General features: G+C 38.2%; 1 protein-coding gene across 1 annotated transcript; it reads right to left on the bottom strand.

Moving 5' to 3' along the window:
* Positions 1–1,063: 1,063 nt before the first annotated feature.
* nkx2.4a (NK2 homeobox 4a) lies at positions 1,064–4,414 on the bottom strand (the record flags this gene model as incomplete). Its single annotated transcript, XM_083924320.1, has 3 exons — positions 1,064–1,749; positions 2,258–2,590; positions 4,348–4,414. 3 exons carry the CDS (start codon positions 4,412–4,414, stop codon positions 1,064–1,066), a joined length of 1,086 nt encoding a protein of 361 aa, XP_083780446.1.
* Positions 4,415–17,908: the final 13,494 nt, after the last annotated feature.

Below are 17,908 nucleotides of genomic sequence, written 5' to 3'. Positions count from 1 at the left end.
ACGAATGTCTGGGCCTATTAAACAAAGTTAGATCAATACGTTTGGGGGGATTGTTAAGAAACGAGTTATATTAATGCATACATTTATATCACTGCAGGAAGGTGTTAGTGATTTTTAATAGGGTGATTTCCCGGTCTGAGACTACTGCAGACATCCTCAATGAAAGACAGCCCTCCAAAATGTCACCTGAACAATACTCACTCCCTCATCGACCTTGCTTTCCTGCTCAATTTGGTCTCAATCACAACATAATGAAAATGCACTCCAAAACAGATCCCTTTAAAAAATTACTTCTCCAGGAATAGCTCTCACACTTCAAGTTATTTATTGTTAACGTTCACTTGGTTTTGAAACATATACAGCAGCCATCACGCATTTGTTCCTTTTTAACTTACAAAAGAATAAAGAAAACATAAAAGTGGACGCAATAACGATTATTATACAGTTAAACGCATTCTTGTGTGTTAGCCAAATATACAAGTCCCTACTTTATTTAATAAGTCTAAATGAATACATTAGTTTACAATATTAATATGATAAAATATCAGGTTATCACCGTAAATAAGGAGTGGTGGCTTAGTGTACTTCAAACCTGATCCCACCTTTCCCCCCAGTCCGAACTCAAGTGAAGCAGCATTCCTTTTTGTTTCAACAACATAGACTACGTTTCAAACATCATGAGGAAGGTCCAAAACATGGATTACAAAAGGTCCAGAAACGACATAATTGCTTTCAAGGGCAGCCATTTCTGTAATGTTCAAAAATAGACTCCCCTCTCAGAGATGTCAAGAAAATGTGCCCTGATCAGCTGGTGCGCCTCAGTGCGCTTAGTGTCCCCTCCAACACCAAAGGGCCCCCTTATATATATATATATATATGTATATATATATACATATATATATATATATATATATATATATATATATATATATATATATATATGTGTGTGTGTGTGTGTGTGTGTGTGTGTGTGTGTGTGTGTAAATATATTGTTTTGCTCTTGCATGGGCTCATCCGCAGGTTCACATAGAAAAAGTGGAAAGTGACAGTACTGTATGAAGTCCTACCACGTTCTGCCGTAGAGGAGGTTTGAGCTGACCATGTTACTGGTGTAATCTACAGCAGATGTGTCTATCTGGGCCATGTTAAGATGGCTGTGCAGTGAGGGGGGGCTGGGCGACATCTCCTCCAGCTCCAAAGCGTTCACCTGCTGCTGGCTTTGGTGCTGGGTGAGGCTGCTGTTCGGGGATGCGAGCACAACTCCGGCTCCGTTCTGTTGTTGGCTCTGTTGTTGGCTCTGTTGTACCTGTTGCTGGTTCGGCGTCGGCGTGTTGGAGCCGTTCTGGCACGGTTTACCGTCCTTCACCAGAACCGGCACGGCAACGCGCCTCGGGGACTGCGCCTGCTGTTGGCACAGGTTACCGTCCTGTTGCTGCTGCTGCAGCTGCTGCGTTGCCTTGTCCTTGGCCTGGCGCTTCATCTTGTACCGGTGGTTCTGAAACCAGATCTTCACCTGGGTCGGCGTCAGGTGGATCATGCTGGCCAGGTGCTCCCTCTCGGGCGCCGACAGGTATTTCTGCTGCTTAAACCTCCTCTCCAGCTCGTAGACCTGAGCCTGCGAAAACAGGACCCGCCGTTTCCTCCTGGGCGCAGCGTGGAGAACAGGCATGGATTTGGCCTCCGCCATTCCTGAGAGACTCCCCATGCCGGTCATGTTCATACCTGTGGAAGGTCCCATGAATCTAGAAACTTAAAAATATACATACATATACATTCGTTCAATAAACAAAAGAGGAGAACACTGTTTCGCCTGAAGTAGTCTTTATTGATTATTTGCTGTTAAATGCGATATTAACTGAAGCTGGAAAGCGTTAACTTAAAAAACAATAATAACAATCATAGTTATAATAATATTAATAATTATAATAATAATAATAATTATAATAGAGATCTAGCTTTTAAATATTTGCTCATGTCAAAGATAAAAAAGTCGAGTCAGACTTGAAAGAATGATCTCCTTTTCCGTTCAAAAGCCTGAAACAATCATTCTGAATAAAAGATGTCTTTAAATAATGTACAACATTTACATGCACTTCTTATCGTTAACCCCAAATATAAAGTAAACAATACTAAAAATGCGATACATATTTAGTATTGTGCGTTTCTCTCTCTCATTCCTGAAATACTCATTTAAATGTTTATATTTGCGATCAAATAAAATGAGAAAAGTGTATAAATGGAGGAAATTTAAACTTACTTGTGGAGTATCTTGGATCAGGGTTGGCGCTGTACCACCCTGTTGCTGCTGCACTATTCCGCATGCTTTCCTGATACGACGGGAGGTCTCCCATGTTGCCAATGCCTCCATTGCAGTATCCCCCCATTGCGCTGTGGGAGAACTGGGAGACGGTGTGCGGCATGTGGTATGTGGTGGCCACGGTGGCGTTATGGCCCATGGAGTGTTGTTGCATGCCGGTCTGAGACACCTGAGGCTGTCGGTAGGCTCCCAGTGGAGAGGATAGGTTCCCTGCGCCGTCCATAGTACTAAACTTCTTGTAGGTCTCCTCGATTGGACTCAAAATATCTGTCACTGAAAAAGGCGTAGTGTGCTTTGGGCTCAACGACATGATTCAGAAAGCAGGTAGGTTTTTGTGTTTGAGCAGATCAACCGTGTTGTTGTATCGGCTCTCTCCTTGGTGGATGTCTACGTAAGAGAGTGCTTGTAGAGCGCCTGAGATCCTATTGATCGCCTTGGAGAAGGAGGCGAGCCCAGGGCGCTCTTAGCCCGGGTTTATTGGAGCCAGGAGCCAGGTTTACGACAAACACAGGGGGCGGAGCAAAACTCCTAAAGCAGCAAACAATAGTCATTGACATTTTAGGGAAATAATTCATGAAAGTACACTTTGATTTATAGTTATAAGTTGTATATGTGAATAAAACGACGCCGCGTATTTATTATGATTCGTCCTTTTGTGATAATTATATACAGGTGAGAATAAGCCATTATCTTCTGCACATCAGCTGATCTGACCACATATGACTATTTTGCGTCAGTAGGGAATTCCACTCTTTCTAGAAACTTTGAGAGCACTTTGAACAGACATAAGGGCCACCGAGTATCATCAAAGAGGCACAATGAAGTTGTATGACCGGCTCATTTATGCTTCTTAAGCATCATTTTACCCCACCAGAAAGGGACACGTCCAAATAAGCTCAAAGTGACAAAATACTGAAAGAGAGCGACAAAAGGGATCCAACCCGTGAGTATATCACTAACATTCATGATTAGGCGTGAGGTATTATACAAAGGATTTATAGATTATATTTGGTCATACAGATGTAGATTTCCTCACACCAATCCCTCCTACTCATGGAAATAATTTAGGAGGAATCTTAGTTTTATATACCTCTTAGAAAAAGCAAAACAAAAATCTTATTCTTCATCCGACTTGATGCAATTTGGAGACAATATTGTATGCCTCAAACCCTCAAGTCTGGTCACCAGGCACTAATGACACTTTGCAGTCTTGACCTGACGTTGTAATCTCTGAGTAAACTGACTGGCGCCAGGGGAAGAATCAGGGGAAGGGAGACACAACGAGGGGGTCAAAAGAGAAAAGCGCTACTACAAATTGCAATAATGAACACCAGTTAATGCAGCGTCCCATTATAGCCCTAACCTGTGTCCTTTATGGATCTGTAACGCATTATTGAGCCTATGGCTCGTAACCATCCAATAATTGAGAGGGATAGCTGTTATGCTGCTCATAAACGCTTATAATCATAATACTTTATCACCTTACAGCAGGCAACAGCAGGAGCAGGTGTTTTTATTTTCCAGACGTGAAATGTGTTCACATCTTCCTTTCATTGGAGGAAGGAAACACTCGTCTCCATGAAGCCACTAATGTAATTTAGCATGGCATGGCAGCAAGTAGCTACCTACACTAATTGAGCAATTGAAGACGTGACATGGTCAGCCATCAATTATAGCGACATATCAAGAACAGCAATCTCCGGTTAACTTGATAGCCTAGTTATAATAAACCATTGTTCTTATGCATATTTCTGTATCCAAATGTCTTCTCCTGTTTGTCTCCCCCACAGATCCCTGGAGCGGATTTAAAGTGAAGTGGTTGGACTTTATTGTTGTTGAGGTAAACCAAACAATGCATGCATATTCCAGTCAGCTGGAGTTGTCAGAAAAAAGCTGAAGTAGAAACTAACTAAAATGCGTTTGACAAAAGGGGGTAGCAGGTGTAAACCAAATGCTATGAGCACAAAAAAAATTCTATCAGACTATCACTATAAGGAAAATAACACATTTCTTCAAGCAATATTTTATACCTGCAAATATTCCAATACGTGTCCAGACTTCTGTGCGCCTTTTCCACTCTTTTAGCAGCGGCAGCATGGTGTCTTTTCAGGGCGAAAAGAAAGGTAGGCCTCGGCCCAGACCTCTAACATTATGTAAATTAGGCAAAGCTCTCAACCTTGTGGATTACTGAGTCAGAGAGCAGGACCCTGGTCCCCAGGCTCTCCACATTAGGATCCCATAAAAATCTGGAGCTGGTTGGCGGCATACAACGCTTATGAGAGCTTATTGTCCACATTAATATAGTTTTAAATCTAAGTAAACTTTTTACATCCTGTGAATATTATGTGGCCAAGGCAGTGGGAAACGGGATAAACGGACGCACCAAGGAGCCGCGAAGAAGGCCCAGCAAAGGTTCGTCAATAAATCTGACACATTTATAGAGCAAATCATTTTAACTGCTGAACCTTTTTGCAGCTGTTTATGTGTTAAGTTAGAGTTTTTTGCCGTGTGTGTACAGGATACAAGCAGCGTGCGTGATCCATGCTGACAAATATCCATTTTCCTTTGAAGTAGCCTACACTGACCCTTTAGACCCAATGGGGATGAATAAAACCTTGCTGGTTGCATGGCGACGAAAAGTATATTTTATTCCCATAAATACGCACAGGACGGGTTGATGCTTTGCGTTGGAACTGTTTGGATTTCCCCCTGCAAATGCACGCGATTACAATCCTACTCTTTCACTCTCTACGTGAATGTCAAACTGTTTCCATAATTTATCTTAGAAAATATTTGATACGCTTTTAATTTGACTTTCTAACATAGAAATTCTGTAATAAAAGAATGACAGCTAAGTAACTGATTATTCTATAGGGAGTTGTGTGCCAAGTATTGCTTGCCACCGGTGACTAAATCCTCTGGTATTGTGTGCATTATTGATAAGACTTATTGGCGCAAAATCGCCCTGTTCAAATCGAGCGCATACTTTATATGGAAATGTTAACCAATTTTCTTCGGACCATTTAAGTTTTGTTAACTAGAACCTAATAACCAGACATTTATGTTTAAATCATATAGACAACCTTTTCCCGATAGCTTCACCCCCTCAGCTCAGCACAGCAGATGGACCAAAGCGCCTTACTGAAGTGCTTTTCTTCATCTCGTCGTTGCTGGTTCAATACCCCGAGAGATGTGGAGAGATGGCTGAAGGGGCAAGGTCCTGACCTGCAACCTCACCGACCGAACACAAAGTGCAGAAAACACTGGGAGTTATTTAGGCCTTAAATTTCTAACTTAACTTTTAACTTTTTCTCTCTATAATGCGATACAAACAAATACCAAAACGGTTCAGAGGTTTCCAGTGTTTTATACATTTTTCTCTTTGTGTAGTTTATATCATTTATGACAAGCGAGTATTGAAAAAAACACCTTGCGAAGATAAGATGATAAATGTCAGAAGACTACTATCGAAAGCCAACATCCTGGTAACATTTTTCGTGCGTAATTTACGCACAACCTTGGCACATTATTTTTCCTTTTTCCTGTTCCATAGATTCCTAGGTATTTGTTATCAATACACAAGTCACGAATTCAATAGAACAACAAGAAAATGTGCGTTTTGGGTATGGTTCATATAAGAAAGAGGTAGAGTTACAAAGTTATGTGCTTCGTAAAGGTGTGATCACGTACTAAACCGCATCCTTTAGGACTCTAAATTTGAGGAGATCCATAAATATATTAAATTAGAAATAATGAAAAACTATGCGAAGTCTTCCATTCTGAATTATTTCATTTCTGGCAACATGAAAGGCGAAATAATTCCCTCCTAATCATTATTATTATTTTAATCAAACAATAAGCATATTACTAGTGATATCAATATAAGTTGATGACAGATCTATTGACCGTGATTGGCGTTTTCTTTTCAAGGTATTGAACGATATTTTTTTCGGGGCATTATGAAGCACGAAATATAATAAGCCTATTTTCATTCGGTGAAGCAGAAACCCCATTTTGGACTTCAAAATACTGACACTGAATCTTTGCAACACCACATAGGATTTGTCTTCCTCTCTACAAACTTCGGATTCAAACCACATCTGTATCGTGGCCGGCCCAACTGGCGTGGACATTTGCGGAGAAAATTCCACACCTGCAAGTCAGTGTAGTACCATTTAGATCAAATACTTTCTCTCCTCTTAAATCTCCGAGCAGTGTGAGAGTAAAAAGCGGGCAGGTGCATATCTTTCAGCTGCACTACTTGAAACGGTGCGGTTCCTCAGCTAAGTAGGTTAAAGGTCCTCCCAAGTGGAGAAAGTATGTGACAGGCCTCTTGAAGACCGTATTCTTCTGCAGGAGTTTGCATTCATTCACAATTAATGTCGCTTGATGGACGAAATGATGCTAATAGGGCGCCAAAAACATAATATGGAACTTTTATGGGGATGCTGACCATAATCTGACTGCTGGGGAAAATTCAAATTTTAATAGGATTAGTTCCTAATAATTCAATGTGTAATGTTCAGCACTTAATTTGCTAGATTAAGATACAGCTAAGGTTATAATCAGACACTGGGAACTGCACTGGCTGTTGGTGGAAGCCTATAACTGGTCATGTTGCATGCTGCATCACATTGCTTTTTTCCCTGGAAACTACTGGAGGTTTACTGTAAAACAAACTTGTTTAATTGCTGGAAGCAAATTGTTAAATTGTGTTAAATTTCTATCTGTGGTGCCTAAAAAGAAACATGTTCCACTAACCCAAGGCCATGAAACCCCAAAGAAAAAGACACAGAGCACGAGGCAAAACCGTTAATGATGGAAACCAATTATTTTCTCCTTGTGTAAGAGATAATACCACACAAAATATAACTTGAATGATATTATATTACTTTAGAAATATTAATCCCCTCCTTGCTGTCAATTTTTCTTGCTTTAAAAATGTTTAGACCATACCGAACTGATCAGCTGTCCCTGCAATCACAAGACTAGTGCTCATCAAGAAAACTCCAATCATTCGGGCTATGAGGTACAGCCATTATGCTTATGATCTTTCATTTTGTTTATTGTAATTTCAATTTGAATGATAAGCAGAGACCTATAAAGAAAAACCCGCCTACAATTTTGCTCAACTTGTATCTCAGCAAGTTCTCCGTTTCTTTGATAAACATTGTTTTTTAAAGAAAGTTTACATCAAATAGATGAATAAATAACTTGCTTGAGATTTGGAGCCAGCAAATCCCACCTTTCTGGGTCTGAAACAGATTTAGCCTCCTGAGATGTTTGGCACTCAGGGTTCCGTGGGTTCCGCAGTCCTCTGCCTTGTTTTAAGTGGCAATAGTTTAGCATAGCTGCTCTCTTTTATAACAACAATTAAAAAGACACAGCATCAACAGATCAATGCAGATTACCAAGGTTCCAAGGGTACCTGGCTTGTCCACTTCTCTACTGCATTAATTGTGGCAGCAGTGAGGGCAGATAAACAAAGCTGTTAGAGAGTATGGTTGTGACTCAACCACGGCTCACTCTAGCTTTGTCACCCAGTTACTCATGAGGCAAAATGTCTCTGCCAATCTTTCTCTGCGTCTCGTTGCCCTTGGCAGCCAATTGTTGTGATAAGATGAGGCCTGTATGATGACTTGTCCTGACATTTATATACAAAAATTTGGTTCACTTTAGTGCACAAAGCACACTTGTGTTCAAGTGCTAGAATTATAGATTTAGGTATGAAATGATTTCCTTGTCATCAAAGTGCAGCCAGTGCAATGACGTTAGATTGGGTTTGATAGTTTGTGTGTCTTGCCACTAGTTTTTGTTTTTTTAAGCTAAATTTGCATCATAATAAAATCAGATTGAGTATACAGTTGTCTTTGATGGGTGTTGTGCAGGTTTATATCAATTCTAAAAACATACGTTGTAAAGCAGGTTACAAGGCAAACGGCCCTTTTTTATTTTCGCCAAGAATTTTAATGCGGCAGAAATAGTTTCACTGCATACTATGCAAGCTGTAGATGTTTCCTCACCATCGTGTGTGGTAAAATAAATCATAAAATTACTAATCAAATGCAGTTTTAAACCTGAAATGCATGCAAATAGCTGCAATCTGTATCAAGTGTTTCCTCATGCCCATTTATGGCCTGGATTCATTTATCCGGCTTGTTTTCACGTAACAGTCAAGAGATGCACCTTCTACTCAAAAGTTCCAAATCACTTTGAGTGCTGAATGTGGAGACAGAAACTTTTTTTGAAATGGCTCCACAACTCAATAATGGAAATCTGAAAAGAATCTGTAAATCAATGTAGTACTTTTTACCTGGCTGTTTATCCCCACTTTGGGATGCTTTTATTCAGTATGCCACCATTATTTAGATGAATCCACATAAACACATCACAAAACTACTTAAAATTCTGAATGTATTGATCCTGACAGATACAAGCACTTACTACATGCTGCAATTTAGAATATGAAGTCAAAGCCTGTTTTACTCCACTGTGTGAAAAGATCCACATTTATCTTGTTTTCTATCCAGAAAATGAACAATGCCTGAAATCAACAGCTAGGGGAATGCCAGCTCTGAGAGTAAAATATTAAAATAGGGATATAAAATAAAAATATTATTGATATTGCAAATTGATTTAACAGCATATTGAATAGTATCAATATAGTATACTGTATATATATATATTCTGATAATCAATATCATAATTATCTTTGCCACCTAATTTATATCTTGTAAAGTGTGAATTCATGTTTGCCCCTGTCAATAAACAAACAAAGAAAACTAACAAACAGCAGCAACAAAATATTCTAATTCATCTTTATTCCTTAGATCCTAGTTATTAACCTAAATTATATATATATATAGTACAACAAAGGAGTAATTGTGGGACATTTTTTGTTTAATGCCTTTCATAAAGTCATTCCCATGTTGACAGTCAGAACAGAATCAAAGGATTGTTGCTTCAGTTTTCACTTATCAGCCTGCATTTGCATTTCACTAAGAGACACAATGAAAAATATGTGAATTTACCCCAAAGTTGGAAAATACTGCTGTATGCCTTATATGAGTTGTTAATGCAGTTATCCTGTGTAAAATGTTCATACCTAAGTCAAAATATAAAGCTGTTATATGTGTTCCTCCAATACCAACATCCATATGTACCATGTATAAAATCATTCACATAATTTATGAAAAATATCCTGCTAACTGATTTCAGTAATTCAGTGGTTCATTTAGTGGCCATCAGAGGAACTACATCCGTAAAAAAAAAAAAAGAAGGTCAATGCCTTTATAATAACCACACTGCATGTAAATAGTGTTTTTTTTGATGGAGAACATGTATCAGAGTGAAATGCATAAGAATGAGCGTGCAAAGGGGTTTTAAACAAAAAGGAGAGCTGCAATTCAATTTAAGTTGTAAATGTAGCAGTAGTATTGATCTAGTGTAAACTATACCAAATGATGGTTGCTTGAATAACATTAAAATACAAATATAAACCAATATAAGATGACATTGTCTGAAATCCAATTCTATGTATTGCTATGAATCCAACTCAACTTCTTCTTAAATTTGTCACATGTGCATCTATTTATCTTTTTTTATAGCCATTATAAAACAAAACCATGTATATACAGACTATGGTTACAGACTATGCTTCTACCTTTGTTTTCTTTTCTTCTTGCTGAGTATTTAAACATAATAGCCTCACAGCACTGGTTGGAGAGGGGATTTAGCTCAAAGGCGCGTGTGTAAATGACACCTACCAGCTCATATAAATGGTGTGTTTTAATAGAATAGATCATAAACTTAAAAAGATCAAATTAAATATTAGACTTTGTTTTAAAAAGCCCAAGGTTAGTGTTGAATAAATTCTCCAAAGTGTTATTCATTTCAGTCAGTATCTTGACTCGGCATGACTGCACTGCCAACTTCCTGATCATCATGTATATGTAATTATTTCATTGTTTAAGACCGGCATTTTTTAAGTGTGAGGAGAATAAAATATTATAAAATATAACGATTATCACACAGTCTTCACTCTCCTCTGCATGCATATTCATTATTACACTGTAAAATGAGTGCACAATGCACAAATCCTTTTCGGTTTTGAAATAAATCATTTAGAATAACAGTCAAGCCCTGAAGGTGGAACCGCACAGCTATATTCAATATAAATATATATTCACATAGTTTGGTATTTACCATCAGATCTATGATGATATATTTGCATTCAAATGTGTATTATTATTTATTGTATGACACACACACTTTTACACATCCTACAATTCCCACAATTCCACTTCTTCTTAAGACTCAAGGAAGGGAGTGTGTAAATGTAAATGTTAGCTCCCATCGCTGTCGACCGATGGAGCTCAAAACATAATATTCCTATTTGTTCTGTTGTTACTGACTCATGTAAAGAAAAGCAAAAGCTAACACTAAAATCACACACAGGGTGACATGTTTTATTATTTTTCTTAAGTGTTAAAATCTCTTTGTCTCCTGCGAGTGTCTGACTTTCTGCTGCTGTACAGTAATAACAAGTCTGCCTGGGCTAATGGCTCTCTTGTTTGTTGGTTTTGTCTCGTCGTGTTTCAGTGGTTCTTTCTCCCTGGAAGGATGTCAGCTCTCTGTGCCTGGCCATCCCTGAGGACGCTTGATGTCATCTTGTCTACCTGATCATTACACTACCTGCTCTCCTCTACAATGCTGGCCTCTTGCTGCTCCACCACTTGAAATACTTGGCTGGTCTCTTCTCTGAAACCATCATGAAATTGTGTGCTAAAACGCTGCAGACTGTTCCTCCTCTCTCTTCCCTCCAGCCATGCGTGCAGAGGAGCCAGAAAAAGATTCCTCAACTCGGACGACTGCTGTTCAGTCAAAGGGAAAAACACACAAAACATTCTTCATTCACCTGCCATTGCTCACCTCTCTCCCAGCTTTCATTTGATTTATTGATGTTTGTAGTGTGGATTTTACAGCAGTATACAAGTACATTTGAAGGATGCATACCAAATCTTTTCTTTTAGTAGATTTCTTGATTTATATGACCAGTGCCACGTGTAACAATAGGAAAAGCACAGGTGTCAGCAATAAAATTAATGATGGCGGATTTTTGCTGCTTCAGTTTCAGGATCCTGGTATTGTGCATGCTGGCTCACTGTCAATACGTCTGCTATGAAATGTACAATGTAGAGTTCATAGGACAATGGCAGCACTAGAAAGCAGAGGTCATTGCTAAAATAGCCCAAGAACACTGATAATGCCAATTGGTCCATCCTAACCGAACAAAATATTCATCATTTTATTATTATTCATGAAAATACTGATGGATAAAAATATTCCTTAACTTAAACAAACACACTGTGAGTGACTGCGGTTGTCTCATTAACCATCTCGGCCATTTCTATGTAAATTATCCAGATAATAAAGGAATAAACAACAAAGGTAAAAATGATGTACTGCATATTAAAAAATTGGTTAATATAAGCTTCAGATAAACTTGATAAAATGAGGACTGTGGATTTTATCTCCCATCACTTCCATTGTAAGCGCATTTGGAGAAGATCTCCTGGCGGGCCTGTATAAAGGAGGAATGATTATAGCAAGCCAAACCTTTGTCAATGTCCACATGAGCACCTGAATATTGTTTTAAGACATACTTGAACAATTTTGAACCAGTCCTTTAATGTACACAATATTCCTTCTATATCCTATTTATCATATTATACACTTTTTCTATCAATTATTGTAACTCTTAATAAATCAAATATATTGTCATTTTAAAGGTCCCATACTGTAAAAGGTGAGATTACATGTCTTTTTTTTATTTTAAAGCAGGTCGAGGTGCTTTATAAATACTGTGAAAGTATCAAAATGCTCAATCCACAGAAAAATGCACAGAGCCCGTATTCAGAAACTATGTCTTTAAATGAGCCGTCAGGACTTCTGTACGGTTGTAATGTCACAACTGTACTATACACTGAAGATCAAAATCAGAGACAAATTATTAATTCTTGATTTATTCTGAAATATTGTTGTTTTTTATTGTTCAGAATTTGAATGAATATCCACTGTGACTATACCAGTGCTGTACTAGCATGTTTTAGTGAGCAGTATTAGATCACAGTAACCACTGTGTCAGAAGAGAAAATTTAAACAATGTTTTCTTAGGACTATAATGATTCAAAAATGAACAGGAAGTGTAGAGGCCCTTGGTTAGAAGAACTTCAGCACATCTGCATCCACAGGACATCACTAGTGTCTCACACTACTCTGGTTTGATCATCTTGGTCCATTCTTCTTTAGTCTCATCCACAGTTAACTAACTGTAGTGGGTTTCTTAGACATTACTTTGTTGCCAAGGGTTTTCCAGAGATTCTCTATGGGGTTTACATCTGGACTCTGCCACTTCCTGCTCCAAATATAACTGACTTCCCAAGTTTGGGGGATGTTTTCTGCAGCAGGAGTTGGGCCTCTTGTACAGCTACATGGCAGGGTGAATGTAAATGTTTATGTGAACCTCCTTCTTAAAAATGCAATACCTTCACTGCAATTGTCTTTTAATCAGCACGCAATTTTCATGCAAGAAAGGTTAAGCAGTTTCTCTGAGTCTCAGTTTACACAGTTCCTTGAAGCTAAGAATATTGAAGCAATGAAATGGCAAACCCAGAGTCATGATTAAAACCCAATAGAGAATCTCTGGAAAATCCTTGGTGACAAAGTAATGTCTAAAAAGCCCACTACAGTTACTGAACTGTGGAAGAGACTAAGGAAGAACGGACCAAGATCAAACCAGAGCAGTTTGAGAAACTAGTGATGTCCCGTGGGCGCAGATGTGCTGAAGTCATTCAAAGAAAGGGCCTCCAGCCTTCCTGTTCATTTTTAATCCTATAGCTCTTAGAAAACTCTGATTGAAGCACTGACCAATAGGGATCACCTCGTTAACTGGCATCCGATCTATATCTGATCTTTCAGTGTTGCTTTATGCAGTTGTGCTGGGACAACAGTCTGCTAACATACGCTGCTACAGTTGCAGAGAAGAAGCCACTGGCTGGACACTGGAAGATGCTGGCATAGCGTAAGATGTGAAGGCACAATGTAAGAGATTAAAGGATGCTGTGCGAAATGTCGGTTGTGTGGGAGTTCTGCAATGTGTCAGAGAAAGACATAGACCGCCACCAGCAGGACGGCGTCCTTGATAACCACAGCATTTGAGAAAGGGTGAAAATTCCCTATGGACAGCACCAAAACTAAAGAGATTACTACCAGATGATGGAGTTCTTTAGACGACCAGCCTTTCTCTGTTGTGGAGGGCTTGTTGTGTTTCGAAGTGTACATTCTGCCCCTGAAATCTACCACGTCATGGCCACACACAGTCATGAGCTAATGTTACTGGAGTGGATATACAGTATATTGAGTTTGGATGCTAGCCCTGTGAGTACGCTAAGCTGCACAGTGGACTGACAACATCTTTAACTCGATAAAAGCAGTGTTACACTGTTAGGATAGTATATTAATATTGCATTGCACTTAATGGATTTTATTTTTTATTTAGGTTTCACAAAACGTTTTTGTTCGGCTGTCTGGGATCAGCTTGTTAGATTCACAACTGTCACAACGTAAAGGCATTCATTCTGAATTACAACAACAACAACAACAACAACAACAACAACAACAACAACAGCAACAACAGCAAAACATCAGTATCGGCAAAAATGATCATTTTAAACATTGGTATTATTGGCCCATTTCACAGTCAGTGCAGTGCAGTGCCCTGCTAAACTATCAGAGCAGAATGGGCTTTTTCTGGAGGAAAAGATAGGTACTAAAACAGAGCGTTTCAGACAGGTATGGTCAAACAAACAGTATGAAAAAAATATATGTTTTTTAAGATTGAATCAGAAAATGAGCATGATATGTCCACTTTAAAATATATTTTTTAACATTTGAAGGCATTAATGCTAGGTTGTCTGAATATGGCTGCAGTGGCTCATATCCGTACCGTGGAGAGGTAACACACACACACACACACACACACACACACACACACACACACACACACACACACACACACACACACACACACACACACACACACACACACACACACACACACAAACACACACAGTAGTCAGTGCTGTTGGACATTAAGCAGTGGATGGTGAAGTGTCTTGCTCAAGAGCACCTCCATTTACAGAGGAAGGGAACTCCTCTAACAAGAGTATTTATTCTCCCAGGTGTTCACAGCTCATCCAGGAATTTGAACCACTCAAATTTGTGCTTCTGTTCGGGATGGCTGGCCCAGTCCAGTTGCATGTTTCAAAATAAAAGTCCTGAAATATCCGTGTACAGTAACATGCCTGTTGTATTTGCTAATGGTTTTACATTAGAGATTATATAGGCTAGTAAGAAACTGTTTCCAACATCACTGGAACCCCTTTATTCATCCTGCAGTGACTGATTTAAAGTATCAAAGTTGAGCAATATCTTGTTTGCTTATGACATTTGTGCACCTCAGGTATTTCAAATGGAAAAAATGTATCAGCCCTTTAGGAGACAATACTAAGAGTAGGACTAAGACCATGAACACCCTTCTCTTCATTATAATTCAACATCCCATCTGCTTTTATTCATCTTCTTACTGCACTATGATACACTAATTCACTCACCACAATGTAAAAAAAACTTCATATGTTACTTACAGTAAATACAAGCTGTTAGACTGAGTGTCACAAGAAAAGGCATTCATTCTGAATAAAATGTAAGTGTGTTTCAGAGATGATTTTGTGTTCCTGTCTTTAACTGCTGCATATTCCGCTCAGTGGTTTAAAAATGTAAATGAGTTAATAAGTAAATAATTAAAGTGGAACAAAATGTTCAGTAATTCCCCTGAAATAGAGAAGTAAAAGTAAGTCTCAGTTGTAAGTAATTATGTAGATAGTTATATACAGTTTGAATGACATACAGTATATACCGTATATATAGTATATATACGGTATATATATATGGTATATATATATATATATGTATAGTATACATTGTATAAATACAACCAGAATCTCTGTTATTTGTGTAACATGACGTTAAAATTATTGTATTAAGTTTTCTAGAATAATCCGTCATCAAGCTGCGATTTAAACTTCCTAGCTGTATGCTTTCATAGCCCCCTAAAATAGAAAAAATAGAAAAGTATTATAATGGTGTTATTTATTTTATTGAACAAGTCTAGTCAATTTGTACATTTTAAAACAACAAACTGCTGTACATATAACTTAAAAATACATTTAGATCATTTCAAATAACAAAATAAATACATTGTAAAAATAAATAAATAAATTCAAAACACATGATGTAAAATAGAATATAAACAATCATATATTGATGTTTAAGGTACTGAAGACTCAAAAACTAAAGTAAAAACACAAAAAGTTGGTTTTACGTAAAGATAGCGTATAGCAGTGGAAGACCATTGCAGTTTCACATAAACTGCACAATCTGGGCAACAATGGAAAATGCTCGAGCACTTCAAAGGATTGTGAGGGGCAATGGACAGAGGATCTAAGGGGCCTGGAGGTCGAGTGGGGCCCTGCAACAGAGTGGGGTTTTGTGCCTTGCTCAGGTGTATTTTAGCGATGGCTGCCATGAATGTTTTCTAACTGACGCAGGGGTACCCGTCTGTGTTGGCCAGCTGATCAGACAGTGAAACAAGTACGCACATCAGTGGGTATTTTGTGGGGATTGTGATTTCATTTCATACGTGCTGATTTTTATCCCCTCAGAGCAAAGGACAGCGGGCTGATGGGAAGTTGTTTGTGCTACTGTGTCGCCTTTGTATGGATGATAATAGAAGACAAATAAGTTGAAGGTTATTGCTTCCATCTCACACATCACGAGGAGCGTAAAGACTGAATGTGATACATGAAGTCAGACAGTTCATTGTTCGCTCGTTCGTGTTGAAATATTGCACCTATTCAGTAAAGTAAGTCCACAAAAAAAAAAAATATCACGGAGAAGCTTATTTTTAAAATTTACTTTCTATTCAGCGAAGTTCAGAACACATTATAAATTCACCACAGGGTACAAGTGCACAAACACATGATGGGCATAACTTGCTACACATATTTTACATCCTCTTTAAACAGGAAGTTAATTGAGCAACTTGAATTGGTAAAACGCATTTCTGCCACATTGTTGCTCTTTGATCATCACACATGCTGATTGAAGCATGTCTGAAACAGATGATGGCTGGTTGTTATGAGGCTCAAAGCCCCAGGATCCATTTGCAGTGCTGGCATCTCAAGCACCTCATGTTCATCCTCTGAAGAAGGTGAGACAATCCATTATGTGAAAGGCATAAACACTCAACTCTGGGAACCTGATTGTTGGCGCTGTCCCCCATCCAGCAGCGCATCTGACTGCAGCGGACTGTGGGTTTTATACAAGACAATTCAAGTCCTAAGATGGAACATTGAGAAAGAGAAGACAAAGGGAAATAAGACCATATGGCAATTTGCATATTATAACATACAGCAGCACAACTCACATATTTAAGAGACCGAGCACTTTGAGATGACGCTCCAAATACGAATTATTATGCATTGTTGGTTACATTAACCTGCAAGAAATAGCCATCGATTTAAACTTACCACATTATCTATATCATCAAAGCTTTAAATTTTAGAATTACATTTCAGCACATGACATGTTTGTCATATGTATTTTGTTATTCTTCTTTGAGCAACCCACCAAAAACCAAGTGCAGTAATGAGAATAACATTATTATCTCGGATCTTGTACATAAATTGGGATGAAAGCACACGTTTGTTAGTGAGTTTTCCGCAAAATGACATTAAGACGTAGCAATTTTTAGCAAGTGACAACTCTACATCAGGTCTAAAACACCACAAATGTCAAATTGAGAAAAAAGCAGATGAATGACCATGTTTCATAAATGCAACAATCAAAACAGTGTCATGAACACATCACAGGATCTTTGATTATTATGACTTTTATGTTTACTAAAAGTCACCAGGTGTAATATTCAGTTCTTTGTATGACCACTGAACAATGTCAGTGTGTTAGCCAACCAGAATTTGTGGAAAACATAACAGACACTGCAACATAGAACTGTATTGGCTTTTTTCTTACCTAAAGTTTCTTTCAGGAAGGTTTTAAAATCACTTTACATTTATCATATATTTATACCGCAGCATGCAAACTCAGTGTAACTGAACTGTTACACACTTTATTAGAATAACAGATTAACTTTTCAAAATGTAAAAATAAGGAGCAAATCAAGTATTAACATTCCAGATCATGGCATAAAACTAATGATTGGTCACTACATTTGTTCTACCTTCTCCTTTTGTAGATTAATAATCACCCATGATATATGAATACTCATAGGCTACATTTATTTTTCCAGTTATGTACCACAGTTTGCACACAAGTGAAAGCAGGAGGACATTAAATGAGACAATCCTGCTTGGAATACATTTAGTTACTAATAGCTTCAGAGTCATTGATTGTTGTTGACTCTCAGAGAAATAGATGGCGTACCCACTGTTAGAATATGAGTGAACGATG

The sequence above is a fragment of the Echiichthys vipera genome, assembly GCF_963691815.1.
Source record: "Echiichthys vipera genome assembly, chromosome: 12".
Lineage (NCBI taxonomy): Eukaryota > Metazoa > Chordata > Actinopteri > Perciformes > Trachinidae > Echiichthys > Echiichthys vipera.
Note: the sequence above shows the minus strand (reverse complement) of the source record. Positions and strands in the feature narration are given on the sequence as shown.